The 17,097-nt window shown below is 38.3% G+C and overlaps 1 protein-coding gene across 1 annotated transcript in view; it reads left to right on the top strand.

The window, feature by feature from the left end:
* Positions 1-17,097, top strand: part of WASHC4 (WASH complex subunit 4) — a 62,673-nt gene continuing 45,576 nt past the window's right edge. The window contains exons 1-10 of the mRNA XM_081082891.1: positions 1-143; positions 2,932-3,071; positions 4,068-4,121; positions 4,217-4,282; positions 5,242-5,287; positions 5,882-5,949; positions 8,269-8,351; positions 11,227-11,269; positions 11,733-11,836; positions 12,620-12,740. Of these exons, the coding sequence (XP_080939017.1) occupies positions 83-143; positions 2,932-3,071; positions 4,068-4,121; positions 4,217-4,282; positions 5,242-5,287; positions 5,882-5,949; positions 8,269-8,351; positions 11,227-11,269; positions 11,733-11,836; positions 12,620-12,740 (786 nt within the window). The 5' untranslated portion in view covers positions 1-82. The remainder of the gene's footprint in view (positions 144-2,931; positions 3,072-4,067; positions 4,122-4,216; positions 4,283-5,241; positions 5,288-5,881; positions 5,950-8,268; positions 8,352-11,226; positions 11,270-11,732; positions 11,837-12,619; positions 12,741-17,097) is intronic.

Raw genomic sequence — 17,097 nt, forward strand, 5'->3', positions numbered from 1 at the left:
ACGTGCCGTGACAGCCGCTGGGGTGAGGCTGCCGTAGTCATCCCGGCTGCCGGGGACTGTGACTGAGGGAGGTGCCGCGGGGATGGCGGTGGAGACTCTGTCCCCGGACTGGGAGTTCGACCGCGTTGATGACGGCTCGCAGAGTAAGAGAGCGGCGCGGGGACGCTCCCGCGCGGGCCTCCGCCCCGGCGGGCTCCTGCGGGAGGGCTCTGCGTCGTGGTTGCTGCGCAGCCCTCTGCTTGGGGGCACTTTCTGCCCCTTGGGGTGTGAGAGGAAGCGCTCTCGAGCGTTACTTTCGGGGTTGGTGGTGGTGGTGGGGGGGGTCCTAGCAATGGCAGGCCAGGCCGGCCCGGACCGGGCTTGGGGTTCGGGCGGCGACTCCCCTGGAAAACCCGCGGTGCCCCGGGGGGAGCGGCGTCCACCGCCTGCAGCCCGAGGGCGGGTCCGGGGAGGCCCTGTCTGGGCGCTCAGCGCTTTCGCCGGACCCGCGGAGCGTTCGCTTCTAGGAGAGGCTGAGGTCCCGGTTCCTGTTTCGGTTTCCTGTTTTTCTTTTCTTCCTCCCCAGCCAACTTTTTGGAAGTTTGGTGTTTTTTTCCCTTTTTACTCTTATAATCATAGAATATAGAGAAAAAGAATTCTTCACATGGAACAAAACACCCCCCGGGCCCCACGTGAATGCTAATGCATCTTCTTCTTCCAGCCTTTTCTCCACGTTCGATAAAAGTGATGTCCTGCAGTTTCCATTGCAGCTAGAAAGGTTTCACAAGTTACAGCAAATCTGCTTCCGATTTTGTTTCAGAAGATCGAATTACCTGATTTAAGTTAGAAGTCCAGCAAAACACACACACACACACACACACACACCCATGCCCCCCCGCCCCCCCAGCACATTCAAGTCCATGCTGCAAAATTTAGAAGCCAAACTAATGATTCCAGTGAAACGCCACTTGAGATTAATACGAGTTGGAGAGGATCCTGTGTTCGCGGGTGTGCAGTGAGCTGCACCCGGTCACCTGTGAAGTTTTAAGGACAAAGGCCCCCTCCTCTGCCTTGGGAATAAGTAATGAATTCTTATGCGTGAGGTGGAATCTTTGCTTTCGTCCGCCAAGAATAGGGATAAAAATACGTTCCTGGGCTTGAAAAAGCGGTTCACCTTAGAGGAGAATGATCGGATTTATCCAGCAGGCATTTCCCGTGTCCCGGCACTGTGCTAGGCATCAGGGATACAGAGAGAGAAGGAAGATGCCGTCTGTTCGGAGAGAGAAGCGTGTGAGTGAGTTTTTGAAATCGCATTCTGAAGACTCACCATGGAGTTCTTCTTTCAAGTCTTTTTAACTTTTACTCATTTTGACAACTATTCCTTATTTTTTACCAACAAGAAACTTAAATGTTCTTACAGGGTTTCTGTTGCCTGCTACTTTGTGAATTCCCAGGCAGACGAAATGAGTAACTTATTGGCATGTTTTTGTAGTTTTGTCATTAAGAACTCATTTGCTGGTTGAGTACAGCGACCGTAATTTTCCATGTAACCGAGAATTAGACTTGTACGTACTTGGGACTTGGAGAGCCTGACGCTGTTTTTAATTTAAGCTGTAGGGAAATGACTTCTCATCTCCGTGCCCGATTTTCATTAGGTTTTGGACTGTGAATCGTATCTAGACTAATTGTTTTTCAAAATTGCCTAGGACTAGGTTAATGCTGTAATGAGGTAGGAACCTTAGTGAACTAAATTGATCCACCTGACTCTGCATTAGTTGCAAGATAAGGGAGGATGGGGAGCTAGATCTTTATCCTTTATAAATCAGAAGCTACTTTATCTTAAAGTTTGCTTTGCATTGCTAATTTGAGGAGGGAAAATTGTTACCTTTATTAGAATACAGAGATTGAATAAAGTTATTCACGTTAAAAAAAACTGAGTCGGAATTGAATTTGCTGCCTTTGTAATAAGTAATCCTTATGTATAAGGTGGAATATTTACTTTCACTAATATTGATGTATACCTTTATTGTTCAATTTATTCCAGTGATTCTTTAGAATCTGTTAGTGTGTAAATTCTGTAAATGTCAACCCAATATTCTATACTTACTGTTCTTTACTGGCTTTTCCAACTCTATTATGATAGTAAAATATCTTGGTGAATTTGGGGCACTACAGAATAATTTGATGATGAAGCAGGTTTAAATGCATTTTAAAAACAATATATAGGTGTGTTTTTAAACAATGTACTGTGTATGGAATTAATAGTTATGCTTTTAAATTTTGCTCGAATGACAACACACATTTTTGCACTTGATTCAGGTCATGAATTTTACTCCCCCCCACCCCCCCGCCCCCGCCCCCAATGTTGTTTATGACTAAAACATAAGAGTCAGGACATTGAATTGTCTGAGAAATTATTTTATGTTTAAAAGCCCTAAATTATAGGGTAAATAAAATTGTGACTTTTTCATAATACTTTCAAGTTAGGTTCAAAATCATATATATCTCTTTGCCCTGGCTGGTTTGGCTTAGTGAATAGAGCACTGGCCAGTGGACTGAACCGTTTCAAATTGGTTTCTAGTCAAGTGCACATGCCCAGGTTGCATGCCCACTCCCCAGTAGGGGGCATGCACGAGGCAGCCGATCAGTGTTTCTCTCTCATTGATGTTTCTCTCTCTTCCTCTCTGAAATCAATAAAAAGATATTTTTAAAAAGTGATATATATCTCTTCATATAGCAACATCTGCTTTTAAAATTATTTTATCTATCTGGAAAATATTGAAAGCTGAATTATTGTTTAGCTTTGAAACTTTATTTCCAAGAAGTTAAGATGTTCCTAAATACATTTCACAATGCTTAGTATTTACTTTGCTGTAACTTTTGAGACTATTTGAAGTAAATGTCCTGTACAATTTTGTGCTGCTCACATACTGTTTTAAAATTTAAATTTAGAAATTCATGCTGAAGTTCAGCTTAAGAATTATGGGAAGTTTCTTGAGGAGTATACGTCTCAATTGAGAAGAATTGAGGATGCACTGGATGATTCAATTGGAGATGTCTGGGATTTCAATCTTGATCCTATAGCATTAAAGGTTTGATTTTTTAAAAATTTATGCATATATTTTCAGGACATGCTTTATCTTAAAACTTAAGTGTTAAAAATGGAGCATATATTATTTGGGATCTAGAGAAGTAAAAGAAACATGGAGAAAAATTGTTAATTTCCTTTTCTCTAAGCCATACAGGTATTTTTGTATGTTTTTGTGTTTTTAACCATTTGTACGCCATAAGCATCTGTAGACACAAGTGGCGGAACTTTTTAAATTAAATTCAAAATATTGTGGCAGTTAACTGGTTAAAGGGTGACACAAATTCAAAGCCTTTAGTGTCAAAATGACACAGACTCTTTGAGCTAGCTTTTATTTCTCTCATCAATAAGAAAATGAGGGTTGGAATAGAATATTCTGGTGAGATTATTTTATATACAGTAAAATGGATAGATTTAAAATGTACTTTTCAATGAGTTTTGCCAAACACATATACCCAGGTAACTCATACCCAATCAAGAAACATTTCATCATTTCCTAAAAATCTCTTCATGTTATTTAGGGAATTTTAATGTGGGAGTAATTTTTTAATGTATGAAATAGGTCACTCCTGCTCTATTCCATTTCAAGGTAGTTCTATCTTATTTTAGTTATTAAGTGATAACTATAGCTTGTTACCAATTAATAACTAAAATTTATTGAGCATTCATTATGTGCTAGACACTGTCCTAAGTCACATAACTTTTTAAATAACAGGGTTGTTGAGATATAGTTCACATATCATTCAATTCTTTGGTTTTTAGTGCATTCACAAAATTGTGCAACCAGCACTAGAGCCAATTTTAGAACATTTTCACCACCTCCAAAAGAAATCCCATACCCATTAGTAGTCACTCCCTATCTGGTATGGTGCCATTGCAGAGTATAGGGTCTAACACAAGATTAAATAGAATAGAGTTAGTCTTAATTTGTATATTTAAGATTTCATAGTTGTTGTTTTTTTCAAATTAAAAAGAAATGTTCTTTTCCTTATTTATACAGCTTTTGCCTTATGAGCAGTCTTCCCTTTTGGAACTTATAAAGACTGAAAACAAGGTACAGAATTCTGAACCTAAAAATCTTTTTTAAAAATGCTTTATCTACTATAATTTACTTTTGTAACTTTTAAATCTTTTTTCTCATGAAACTAGGTCTTAAACAAAGTCATCACAGTTTATGCTGCACTTTGTTGTGAAATCAAGAAATTAAAATATGAGGTAATTATTTGTATTCGTAAGATGTTAAAACATGATTTAAAAGCAAGTATGTGCTTATATGTATACATTGTGCCTGAATATTTATTGAATGTTGAATGAATTATTTACTTTAAGTAATAGTAGTAATAATGACGGAGTACTTACTATGTACCAAATTCCATGTTAACCCTGTTAATACTTATAACAACCTGGGCAGGTATGTGAGGAATATATGGGGAAATTGAGGTTTAAAGAGGGAGTCACTTGCCTAACATTTTACTGATAGTAACACTTTGAGAATGGGTCTGCATACCTTCAAAGTCTGTATTACCTGACATATATAATTGCTTTCTAGGTAGAACTGATTTTGTATTACTTTTAAAAAATATATATATTTTTAATTGGTTTCAGAGAGGAAAGGAGAGAGAGAGAGAAACATCAATGGTGAGAATCATTGATCGGCTGCCTCCTGCACGCCCCACTTTGGGGATTGAGCCCTGTAATCCCTGGCATATGCCTTGACTGGGAATTGAACCATAATCTCCTGGTTCATAGGTTGACGCTCAACCACTGAGACATGCTAGCCCCGCTAGAATTAATTTTTAAAAAAAGCTTTGAATTTTAAAAATATCTTGGGTTTCCTTGCCCCTGAGCAATCAAAACTCTGAAAGAAGTTGGTAAACTTCCATTTTTTTTCTCTACCTTTTTGATAATGTGTTTGCTTTCTGTTCTCCCATGAAATAATGGGAGGATGTGATACAAAGTAAAGGCTAAAGAAATCCAGAAATAACTTTGACTATTAATAATACTTCTGGTACTCCAAAGATAAATTGAGTGTATCTGAATTGTAAGCAGTTTTTGAGTGAAATTATGTATGTGATGTAGTCCTTTGCTTATTATAAATGTGAATAACTAAGAGAGCCTAGTAATTTAGAAACAAAAGAGCAACTTGTAAAATTATTTTAATTTTTTTAAAACAGGCTGAAACTAAATTTTATAACGGTCTCTTGTTCTATGGAGAAGGAGGTAAGTTTTAAAATTTCACATTGTAGTGTTGTGATACTGAGATTGAAATGAACAAAAAGTTAACAGACAATTCTAGGACTACCATAATGTATTAGTGTGAGAAAATAAGCATTCAGATTTTTTGTTGGTTTGCTTGTTTGGTGAACAGGTGATAAGAAAACCTGAGTGATGAAGCAGCAGCAAATTCTCTAACGTCTATTTGTGATATGTTTATTTCGTGCACTGGTAGGGCCCCTAGCGTCTACCTGCCAGGGCCTCCTTCCTTTCCCCTGGCCGCCCCGCTTCCTGGTCGAACTCCCAGAGAACTCCGGTCTCCGGTTGAGGGGACAATTTGCATACTGTGCTTTTATTATATAGGATAAAGCACTGTAACTACATAAGAATTTTCCTTGAATTTATTAAATAGTGAAACATGGTTACTTTCAATTGTATAATTAATGATTTTCTCATTTTTCTCTTCAGTGTAAAAATTCTGTTAATGCTATACAGATTAGAAGATGTACTAATGAATAAAAATCATAGTTTTAGTTTTTGGTGTTGATTGAGTTTATATATAAACAATTGAAATACAGTTCTTCATGTTGCCTTTTAAAGTCACAGATTCTAGCATGGTGGAAGGTGATTGCCAAATTCAAATGGGGAGATTTATTTCATTCTTACAGGTAATTGATTTTTACTTTTTATTGAGGTTTTTCTTTGAAAAGTTTGAGTGAATTACACATAATTAAAAAATTTCTGAAACCTTCAAATGCTAAAAATTTGTACTGTGAGGGTAAGACACTTAGTTGGCATTGGATTATAATTTAGGAGATCATACCTTTTAAAATAATTTAAACTTTGTACTAGGTAGGAAGAAATCATTTATGTCAGGAAAAGTTGTTCATGGAGATGATTAAGCTGTTACATGAGCAATGGTGAGGTGTTTAAAGCAACTGCACTTGATGCTCCTAACCAAATGTTTCAATTTAGATATTACTGCAAAGTTTTATTCTAGGTCTTTTGGTTGAATTTTTTTCAAAAGAATGAAATAACTTACATTTCTTCTCCATTAAAGAGCAATGCTTGTACAATATGATAAAAGCAAAAATTGGAGCTGAGGTAAAAATACCCAAAATTCCACCTACGTTCTGATTGTTGGATACAAGATTTGATTATTTCATTGAATCAAGAATGCTAATATATTGTGCAGATCTTTTATATCTTTATTACTTTTCTTTGGTCTACTTGGCCTAATTTTGAGAGCATTTTGTTGAAATTATCCTGTATTATGATATGGGTCACTCAGGGTCCAGTCCAGAAAATAGTTCACACAAGATATATCAAAAGAAGAGATTTAATGTTGACAATTGGTTACATAAAAGTTGGAGGACTCAGTGACTGAGCGTTAACTTATGAACCAAGAGGTCATGGTTTGATTCCTGGTCATAGGTCGATGCTCAACCACTGAGCCAAATCAGCTGGGCTAAATTAAATTTTTTAATCACCATATAGTGACCTTCTTAAACTATGATGATAGTTATTATGTATATAATATGTAGTTATATAAGTATATATTATTTATAGTTATTAGCTGTAATAATGCGAACAGTCTATTTTGTCTGATATTAATACCACTGCCCCAGCTGTTTGAGTTAACATTTTCTTGATTTAGCTTTCTTTATTCAATCAATCTTTCAGTGTCATGTTTTAGGTGATTAAAAAATATTTTAGAGAGAGAGGAAGGCAGAGAGAAAGAGAAACATTGATTTGTTCCACTTATTTATACATACATTCATTGTTGATTCTTGTATGTGCCCTGACCGGGATTGAACCCACAATCTTGGCTTATTGGAAGATGCTCTAACCAACTGAGCTCCCTGGCCAGGGCTAGTTGTGTTTCTTTAAAACTGCATGTATGTATCTGGATTTTTTTTTTTTTTTTTTTTTTTTTATCCAACCTGAAAGTCTTTGTCTTTTAATTGTATAATTTATTCTATTTCTGTCTTATATAGTCTATTATATATCTGGACTTGTTTTTGCCTTCTTATTTTGTGCTGCTTGTCTTGCATTTTCTGTTCTTTGCTTTTATTAAACCTTTAGAAATTTATTAAGAAATGTGAAGTTAGACTGTTTAAGTAAAATTGAAATGCGTTATTTTCATTAAAAAAATGTTACTGTTTTTGGATCTAAGTGACAGCTGCGTAAAATTCCATTTTTAAACGTTCAATAAATGTTTTATGAGTGTAGCATATGTTACAAACCATTCTTGGTGCTGGGATATAGCAGTGCACAAAACCAACAGAAATGCCTGCCCTCATGGAGCATAAAATTTAGAACAGTTACAGGTTTACTCAGGTTTTAAGTATGTTAGGATAATCTGTTTCTATAGGTTTAAAAGTTGAGAGGTTCTGAAAAATTTTTAGGAGGTGTGAGACATGATAGATGCAAGCTTGTTATTTAGTCACAAACATATTCCTGGCATAAATACTGTTTCACTTGCTGTGTGCCAAGTCTGTTTATAACTAAGGTTAAAGGTAAACATTTGAAGTTATGTCAGAGTGATTTCTGGAGACTCCTTCCCCTCATTGTCATACTTTCTAAAACTGGCAGCTTTTGTGCTTTTTCATTCATTCAGATGTTCATTCATTTCTTCATTTGATAGGACAGATACATATTAAGAAGCAGTTGAGGGTTAGCCACTGTGCTAGGCAGTGGATATTCAAAGAAGGAATGAGACTGTCTCTGTTATTTAGGAATTGCATGAGTAAAACAGAAGACTAAAAATAGAAGTATGAATGAAATGTGGGGTCAGACAGGTAGAAGTGACCTTGGGGTGTAAGAGATGAGTTAAAAATTGATTGCTTGATGGATGCTTGAAGTTGGCTGCAAGTTAATGAGTTCTTATTTGAAAACTGTTTTTAACATTGTTAGCCTAAAATTCAGTCAGAAATGGTGACATTTAAAAAGCAACTTTGTAACATATACCCAACTTGTCATTTCAGGAACTGTCTTGTTTTGTTACGAGGTGCTATGAAGTGGTGATGAATGTAGTCCATCAGTTGGCTGTCCTCTATATCAATAACAAGTAATGGATTTAGAAATATTTTTGCACTTATAATAGAGATATAGGAAATGTTTTTCTAAAACTAGCTAATTACTTGAAAGTTTTTTGTTCACTCATTTCATCCCTTCATTTACTTATTCAGCATCCTTTGAACACTCATTTTAAATACTACTTGATGTGTGTAATAGAAAAATGATAGGTTAATGAGACAGTTTCTGTCATCGTGAATAAACCCATTATCTATCTGAATGAGAATGTGGATAGAATAATCATAAAGACATTTGATTATAAAGAAAAAGGCAACATACCACATTTTCTCTTCTTAGGCCTTTCCTCCCTCCTTTACATTGACGGTTCCCTAATTCATTACAGAATCTTTGGGAGTGGGAATCTATATGAAAAAATTTAGTGATTCTAATGATCTTCCAAGTTTGGGGACTACTTCCTTATATAAAGAAAAATGATTAAATTTTCCATAGTCCTCACCTTTGTTATTACCATTAAATAATTATTTTGTATGATTAATAGTTTATACTTAAAATTTTCCCCACTTACTATAGTCATTTGCTGCATAATGACATTTGGTTACCAGTTGACCGCATATATGATGGTGGGCCCCATAAACTTTTAAGGGAGTTGAAAAATTCCTGTCACCTAGTGACGTAGCCAAAGTAATGTCATAGCACAATGTATTACACAAATATTTACCATTGTGTTATAGTTGCCTATAGTATTCAGTACATAACATCCTAGGTTGGTAGCCTAGGGACTGTAGAAGAACAATTTGTCACCCTAAATCAGTGGTTCCCAACCTTTTTTTGGCCATGCCCCGCCTAAGCGTCTCTAAAATCCTGATGCCCCCCGTGACATATAATTCTTATTATTCAAAAAGTGAACTCCCATTCACGTGGAGGAAGCCTAAAAGGCCATTAACATGGTATAAGCAAGTTTCCAAAAGAACATGGCATCCATGCAAGAGAAAAATAAAAGAATGAAAGGACAGTTGTACTGAGGAAGAAATTGTAAAAAAAAAAAAATAATATGAAGTGATATGAAAAAATAGCAAAGTTTCAAAACATGTAATAGAGAACCGAAATGTATAAATATGTCACAATATATACTTTTATACTGTATATGAGGCCCCTAGAACCATAGGAAAAGATTCACTGTTAATAACTCATTCTCGAATTGTCCCCCTTAAAAATCAAATTGCCCTCCTGTGGGGCATGTGACCCACGTTGGGAACCACTGCCCTGAAGTATGTCTGTTTGACATAAGGATTATTTTAGGCTCATTAATTTCAAAAAACAACAGACATGGGAGAAGCTCTGAAAACCAAGGAAAAGTTACTCTTTGTAAAAGGTATTTACATTTGTAAGGGAATCTCCATTTGTAAGAGTGGCTCACTCCCTCTACTAAAATAAAACCTGTTTTTTTTTTTTGTTTTGTTTTTTATTATTAGAGGGATGTTTCAGCCAAGAACCCAGAGATAGAGGGAAAATTATTTTTTCTCCCCTACAGAGAAGTAGGCAATACCATGTAGCCTAAGTGTATAGTAGGCTATACCACCATCTAGGTTTGTGTAAGTGCACTCTGATGTTTGCACAAGGACGAAGTTGCCTAACGATGCCTTTCCCAGACTGTATCTCTGTGCTCAAGCACAGACTATTAAACCTTACAGTAAGCTTGGTTTGGGTGTGTGACTAGGGATTCTCGGTTATGAGAAGACATAACTGAGGCCCAGAGGAATTACTTGTCAGAATTCCGTCGCTATTGAGGTCCTGTTCTTCTGTTCACTGATCCATTCATGGCTGTTCTTACGTACCATGCCGCATCCTAACTCGCTTCTATAAACTGGAAGGCAGTGTTAACTGTTTTTCATTCTCATATTTTCCCCTCAGCCAGATATTTATGTTCTGTCCTTTCATTGAAACTCTCCTCATGGCACAGGGGAATGAGAGCATAGCTTCCCCAGTCCCTGCACTGCAGTACCTAGTGTGTACTTCAGTACCTGGTTTGTAACGCCCACCACAGCCCTGCTCAAGAAAGATGAAATTTGATTGTGTGTTTAATGTTAAGATATTCTGTCTTGTGGAATATATGTACTTTGATATACAAGCACTATTTTTAAAATATTTTTTAATTGGCTTTTAGAGAGAGAGAGGAAGGGAGAGAGAGAACCATCCATGTGAGAGCGAGACATCAACTGGGTGCCTCCTGCATGTACCCTGCTGGGGATCGAGCCCACAACCCATCCATGTGCTCTGACCAAGAATCTAACTGGCAACTTTTTGGTGCATGGGATAATACCCTACCAAGTGAGCTACACCAGTCAGGGCTATAAGTACTACTTTAAATTATTTATTGTTGAGTAAATGGAATCTCTAGGAAGTAAAATTGAATTATTCTGGGACTTTTGATTTTGACATAATCCTAGTTGTATGCACTGTTTTTCAGTAGGGATAACAACTCAGAAATCAACCTGTCTGAAGAGAAGACTAGTTCCCCAGTGCTAGTTTGGGTAGGATAACAAGGATTCTAGTTGGGAACTGGGAAATCTAATAGTTTAGAAAGAAATGAATATCAGTTTTATTATTTCCCTCTCTCCCTCTTAGGCTTGGTTTAAATGACTAAAATTATACATGGACCACATATTGTCATATCCCTACCCACTGAGTTGGGTATAGCCCAGACTCTTTATGTATAAGTTAGTTCCTTCTTGGGAAAGTAGAAAAGGTAGTAATTTCTTGGATCTCTTAAATTTTATGGACTAAAGTCTAAATAAAGATAAATTCATATTAAAATCCCAAGAGCTCCTGCTGCTATATGTTTTCCTTAAAATGAACTATGACAAAAAAAGATGTATTTTTTTAACTTCAGTATTATTTTATTATAGGGTTGCACCCAAAATTATAGAGACAACTGGAGTTCATTTTCAGGTAAAAGTAATTTAACTTGATCTGTAAAACTAGTTTTTATTATATTTTACTTTGCAGTTTGTGTGATCGGGGAGTACAAGTATAGCAAGACTCTTAAAGGGTTATTTCTTGAATTGGTTCTCTTTCATTTGTGAAGCTGATGAGGCATCACTGACCCACTATCAGCGTAACTCTTAGTTTTTCCCAGTAGTAGCCCAATGTAGATTCTTCAGGTTGAGTGGAGAGTGAAACAAATCTGCGATATCATAATTAAGGATGAGATATTGGGCAAAGTGTTTATGTATTTAAAGCTAATTATTCCATCTGAGGATCAGTAGTTTAATCTGTAGCTTAATAAAACTGGTTTACCCACTGTTTTAACTAATTTAATAATTAGCTAAAAATGTGTTGAACTTTAAAAATCCACATGAACCTTAACTTCTAACTAGTGATTAAATGGTAATCATTAAAGGTCTTTTGACAGACTATGTATGAGCACTTGGGAGAGCTGCTAACAGTTTTGCTTACCCTGGATGAAATTATTGATAATCATATCACATTGAAAGACCACTGGACTATGTACAAAAGGTGAGCCAATTAAAATATTCTCTTGGTATTAGTAAAAAGTAAACAAATATAAATAGTGCAGATCCTTTAAAAGACCTGAAGGTATATATTTAGAAGGATCTCAGGTCAGATGTTTTTATGAAAACAGTAACCATTCTTTAATTTCAGATGGGTTTGTTTGAGAGTATGATACACGTGTATAAAGCATTCTAAGTCTTTTTTTAACAAACATGTTTTTATTGATTTTAGAGAGAGAGGAAGGGGAGAGGAGAGAGAAACATCAATTGGTTGCCTCTGGCATGTACCCTGACAGAGACCGAACCTGAAACCCAGGCATGTGCCCTGACTGGAAATTGAACTGGTGACCTTTCAGTGCATGGGATGATGCTCAACCAATTGAGCCACAACAGCCAGGCAGGCATCCTAAGTCTTGACTACCTTAGGACTCATACTATTTTTCCCTTGGGTTCTATTTAAGTGACAGTTGTTTTTCCTGAGTTTGGTTTTATTTCATTGTATACTCTCAAAAATTTTTTAAGTCAAGGCATTTTATTTTATTCCATCTATAAGTATTACTAAATGTCTGATATCTAGAGAGCACCAGATATCTAAATTTAAAATAATATAAAAAAGCATGATTAAAAAATCAAATGTATTGGGATTTTTGTTTGTTTGTTTTATTTAGATTTTTAAATGTATAGAGGCAAAAAAGAAATACAAATGTGAAATTTTGATTTCTGGAAAAAAAATTAATTTAAAAATTTATTAGGCAAACTTATGGTCTTTCTTCTGATCTTCCACAAGGTTACTGAAATCTGTCCATCACAATCCTTCAAAATTTGGAATTCAGGAAGAAAAACTAAAGCCATTTGAAAAGTTCTTGCTGAAGCTAGAAGGGCAGTTACTTGATGGAATGATATTTCAGGTATGAGAGCTGAATTAGAGTAGAATAAATGGGCTTATATTAGTTGACCTAGTTCAGAATTATAATAGGACTAGAGGCCCGGTGCACGGATTTGTGCATTGGTGGGGTCCCTTGGCCTGGCCTGTGGGGATCGGACCGAAACCGGCTCTCCGACATTCCCCAAGGGGCCCCAGATTGTGAGAGGGTCCAGGCCAGGCCAAGGGATCCCACCGGTGCATGATCGGGGCTGGGGAGGGACCGAGGGAGGGCTCCAGGGCATGTCTGGCCCGTCTTGCCCAGTCCTGATTGGGCCGATTGGGGCCAGCCAGCTGGGAGGGCCCATGGAAGGGCTCTGTCTCACTCAGTCCTAATCAGGGCTGATTGGGGCTGGGGAGGGACTGCGGGAGGTCTCCAGGGCTTGTCTGGCCCGTCTCGCCCAGTCCCGATCGGCCGGACCCCAGCAGCAAGCTAGCTAACCTACTGGTCGGAGTATCTGCCCCCTGGTGGTTGGTACACATCATAGTTACCAGTCGAACGGTTGCTTAGGCTTTTATATATATACTAGAGGCCCGGTGCACAAAAATTTGTGCACTCGGGCGGGAGGGGGTGTCCCTCAGCCCGGCCTGTGCCCTCTCGCAGTCTGGGACCCCTCAGGGGATGACCACCTGCTGGCTTAGGCCTGCTCCCTGGGAGATTGGGCCTAAGATGGCAATCAGACATCCCTCTGGCAGCCTGGCAGCCCTCAGGGGATGTCCACTTGCCAGTGGGGAGCAGGCCTAAACTGCAGTCGGACATCCTTAGTGCTGCTGAGGAGGCAGGAGAGGCTCCCACCACCACCGCTGTACTGGCAGCCATCAGCTTGGCTTGTGGCTGAGCAGAGCTCCTCCCATGTGAGAGTGCCCTGACCACCAGAGGGCAGCTCCTGCATTGAGTGTCTGCCCCCTGGTGGTCAGTGTGTGTCATAGTGACCAGTCATTCCAAGCCCTTCTGCTGTTAGGGTCAGTTTGCATATTACCCTTTTACTATATAGGATAGAGGCCTGGTGCATGGGTGGGGGCCGGCTGGTTTGCCTTGAAGGGTGTCCCGGATCAGGGTGGGAGTCCCCACTGGGGTGCCTGGCCAGCCTGGGTGAGGGGATGATGGCTGTTTGCAGCTGGTCACACCCCCTTCAGGGTGGGGGTCCCCACTGGGGTGCCTGGCCAGTCTGGGTGAGGGGCTGAGGGCCGTTTTCAGGCTGGCGGGTGACTGAAGATCCCAACCTCTCCTTTTTTTCTTTTTTCTTTTTTTTTAATTCTGGGATTTATTTACCTTCTATGGCTGTCACTGGAGCTGAGAGCCGGCTTTAGCTCTGAGGCTCTGCTCCAGCTCTGAGACCTCGGCTGCTGAAAGCAGGTATCTGGGCTTCTATAATTGAAACACTGTTGCAACTCCAGCTCTGAGGCCTGGCTGGCTGAAAGCAGGTTTCTGGGGATTGTTTAGCTTCTATAATTGCAACATAGTTGCTTAGAGTGCAGTGCAGATGCCCGCAGTGGCAGGCGGGGAACCTTGGCTTCCTCCATCACTGGAGCAAGCAAGCCTCCTGTTCACTTCAGCTGCCTGGCTGCTGGCCCCCATCTTGGTTGACAGTTAATTTGCATATCGCCCTGATTAGCCAATGGGAAGGGTGTCAGAGGTACGGTTAATTACCATGTTTGTCTATTATTAGATAGGATAGATAGATACTTCTACAGCATACTGTTGAATAGATTTTTCTTTAAAAGCACTTTGTCTTAAAACATTGTTAGTATACTAAAATGTAATTATTTCATTATCTAATAGCAAAAAATTAGTGTACTAGTTGTATTTGGAGTGAAGGTTGTTTCTTTTGTAAGTATGTAAAAGGATAAAGCTATTCAAGGATTAACATTTAAGCAGCTGTGTTAAATGTTGTGTTTGTTATTAACCTCTAGGTTTAAGTTTATAAGACTACTTTTTAAAAGTCTGTTTAATTCTCCTGAGAATATGACTTTGGTCTGCATAGTCCAGGTAGCTTATAACCATATGTTACTATTTAAATTTAAATTAATAAAATAATTCACTTCCTCTGCCACAGTGACATTTGAAGCACTTAATAACTGCATGTAATTTAATCATTACACTGTATACCTTAAACATAAATGGTGTTATATGTTTATATTCATAAATATATTCAATAATATTTCAACAGGCTGGGAGAAAAAATAGCCAGATGTAGTTTGTGGCCAGCCATCATATCAGATGTAGAACATTTCCATCATCACAGAAAGTTCCATTGAGCAGCAATGGTTTGGATAGTATCTATCAGAAATTGCATTATATTCCATGTAATATCTACTTCAAGGTTACCTTTAATTTCTGTTTTACATGAGCACAATTTTAACAGATTCATCTCAACTCTCATTTTTATCAGTTTAACTTTTAATCCATTAGATTCAGAAGGTAATTTTTAAGAAATACGTTTTTATTGATTTTTTAGAAAGAGAGAAAGGGAATGCGATAGAAACATTGATTGGCTGCCTCTGCATGCCCCTCCTTAGGATCAAGCCCACAACCAGGGCATATGCCTTGATTGGGAATTGAACCGGTGACCTCTTGGTGCATGGATTGATGCTCAAACATTGAGCCGCACTCGCCGGGCTCAGTAGTTATTTATTTATTTATTTTTTTTAAGTTTTATTGCTTAAAGTATTACAAAGGGTATTACATATGTGTCCTTTTTTTCCCCCCCGCCCTTGACAATCCCCTGTCCTCCCTTACCCCCCAGTGTCTTATGTCCATTGGTTATGCTTATATGCATGCATACAAGTCCTTCGGTTGATCTCTTACCCCACTCCCTCCTGCCCCCCAACCCTTTCTGGCCTTCCCGCTGCAGTTTGATAGTCTGTTTGGGCTCAGTAGTTATTTTAACAGGACTTGATCTTATCAATATCTACTGGAAAGGGCCCAAAGTTGCATTGGAATGTCCTGCAACAAACGTTCAATTTCAATATTTTCCTCTTGTGGAAGTTCCTTTAAAATCATTACTTCCCAATTGGTATACGGCCTTGGTGATATCTGAGGATAGTTGTGTCCATCTGATATTGGCATTTTCTCATCCTCGAGGAGTTTGCAACATGGATGGACCTTGAAAACACCATGCTAAGTGAAAGAAGTCAGTCAGAAAAAGCCAAGAACCACATACTTTCACTCATATGTGGGATACAAAACTGAAACTTGTGAACACAAACAGCAGTGTGGTAGTTGCCAGAGGGAAGGGAGTGAGAAGAGAAGGGGGTCCTAATATATGGTGACAGGAGAAGATTTGACTTTGGGTGGTGGGCACATGGTGCAATATACAGATCTTGTAACAGAGAAACCTACACCTGAAACCTATATGTTCATGTTGACCAATGCCACTCCATTAAATTTAATTAAAAAAAATCCTCTGCAGGAGTATGCCAGCAAACTTTACTCAGCTATTCTGGTCTCAGAAACCAGGAGGTGTATTAATTGAATACACCTTCAATATCTACTGGAAAGGCCCAAAGTTGCATTGGAATGTCCTGCAACAAACAGGTCAGAATAGCTGGGGTCATATGTTCTAACAGTTAAATCAATTCCTTTGCAAACCCATTGGGGTCAGGGAAACCTTTAGTTAAATTTCTTACTCCTGCTCTAGTCCAAGGAACATATACAATAGCTCGTTGCCCTCTGCCTGAGACAGGCTTTTTCCTGAAGAGAGCTGCTAGAATTGGTGGATTATCCTTGTCTTTTTTTTTTTTTCCCCCCCAGATGACCCAAGCATTTTATTTAATTATAACAAGCACTCACTTATTCACTACTTTAAAAAACATTCAGGCCTATACTGAAAATACTTCCTTTGTAGTTTCCAGAACATTCTTTTGTTCCCATCACATCATTTCCCACTCAATCCTGGAGCTGTTGACTTGAAATCACGTTTGTCCTGTGCAATGCAGGAAGCTACAGGAGACTTCACCCACATCACTTGATTTCTTGATGTTTTATATTTCCCATTACCTATTGCAACAATTAGTTCAACTTCGCAAAAACATTTGAAAAACAGATGTTTGCGCAATAACCCAGCACCCTTCAGGGTTTTAAAAGTGAAGAATGTTACTTGTGCAAGTCAGAATCTGATAGCAATTAAATGGTGACAGCTTTGCCAATAAATAAGAAAATGCTCTTCCATGGCTAGGAAGGAAAACTGCCATAGCGACAGGTCCAGAAGGCATATTTTTTGGTCATTGATTCTTTTTCCAGGAGACATTTATTACATGCTGTAATAAAGTGCTAGGAAAGTAATTGTAAACAGAAAAAATAAACTCTACTTTTATTAAGATCAAAATTGATCTTTTAAAAA

The sequence above is a fragment of the Myotis nattereri genome, assembly GCF_964212035.1.
Source record: "Myotis nattereri genome assembly, chromosome: 2".
Classification (NCBI taxonomy): domain Eukaryota; kingdom Metazoa; phylum Chordata; class Mammalia; order Chiroptera; family Vespertilionidae; genus Myotis; species Myotis nattereri.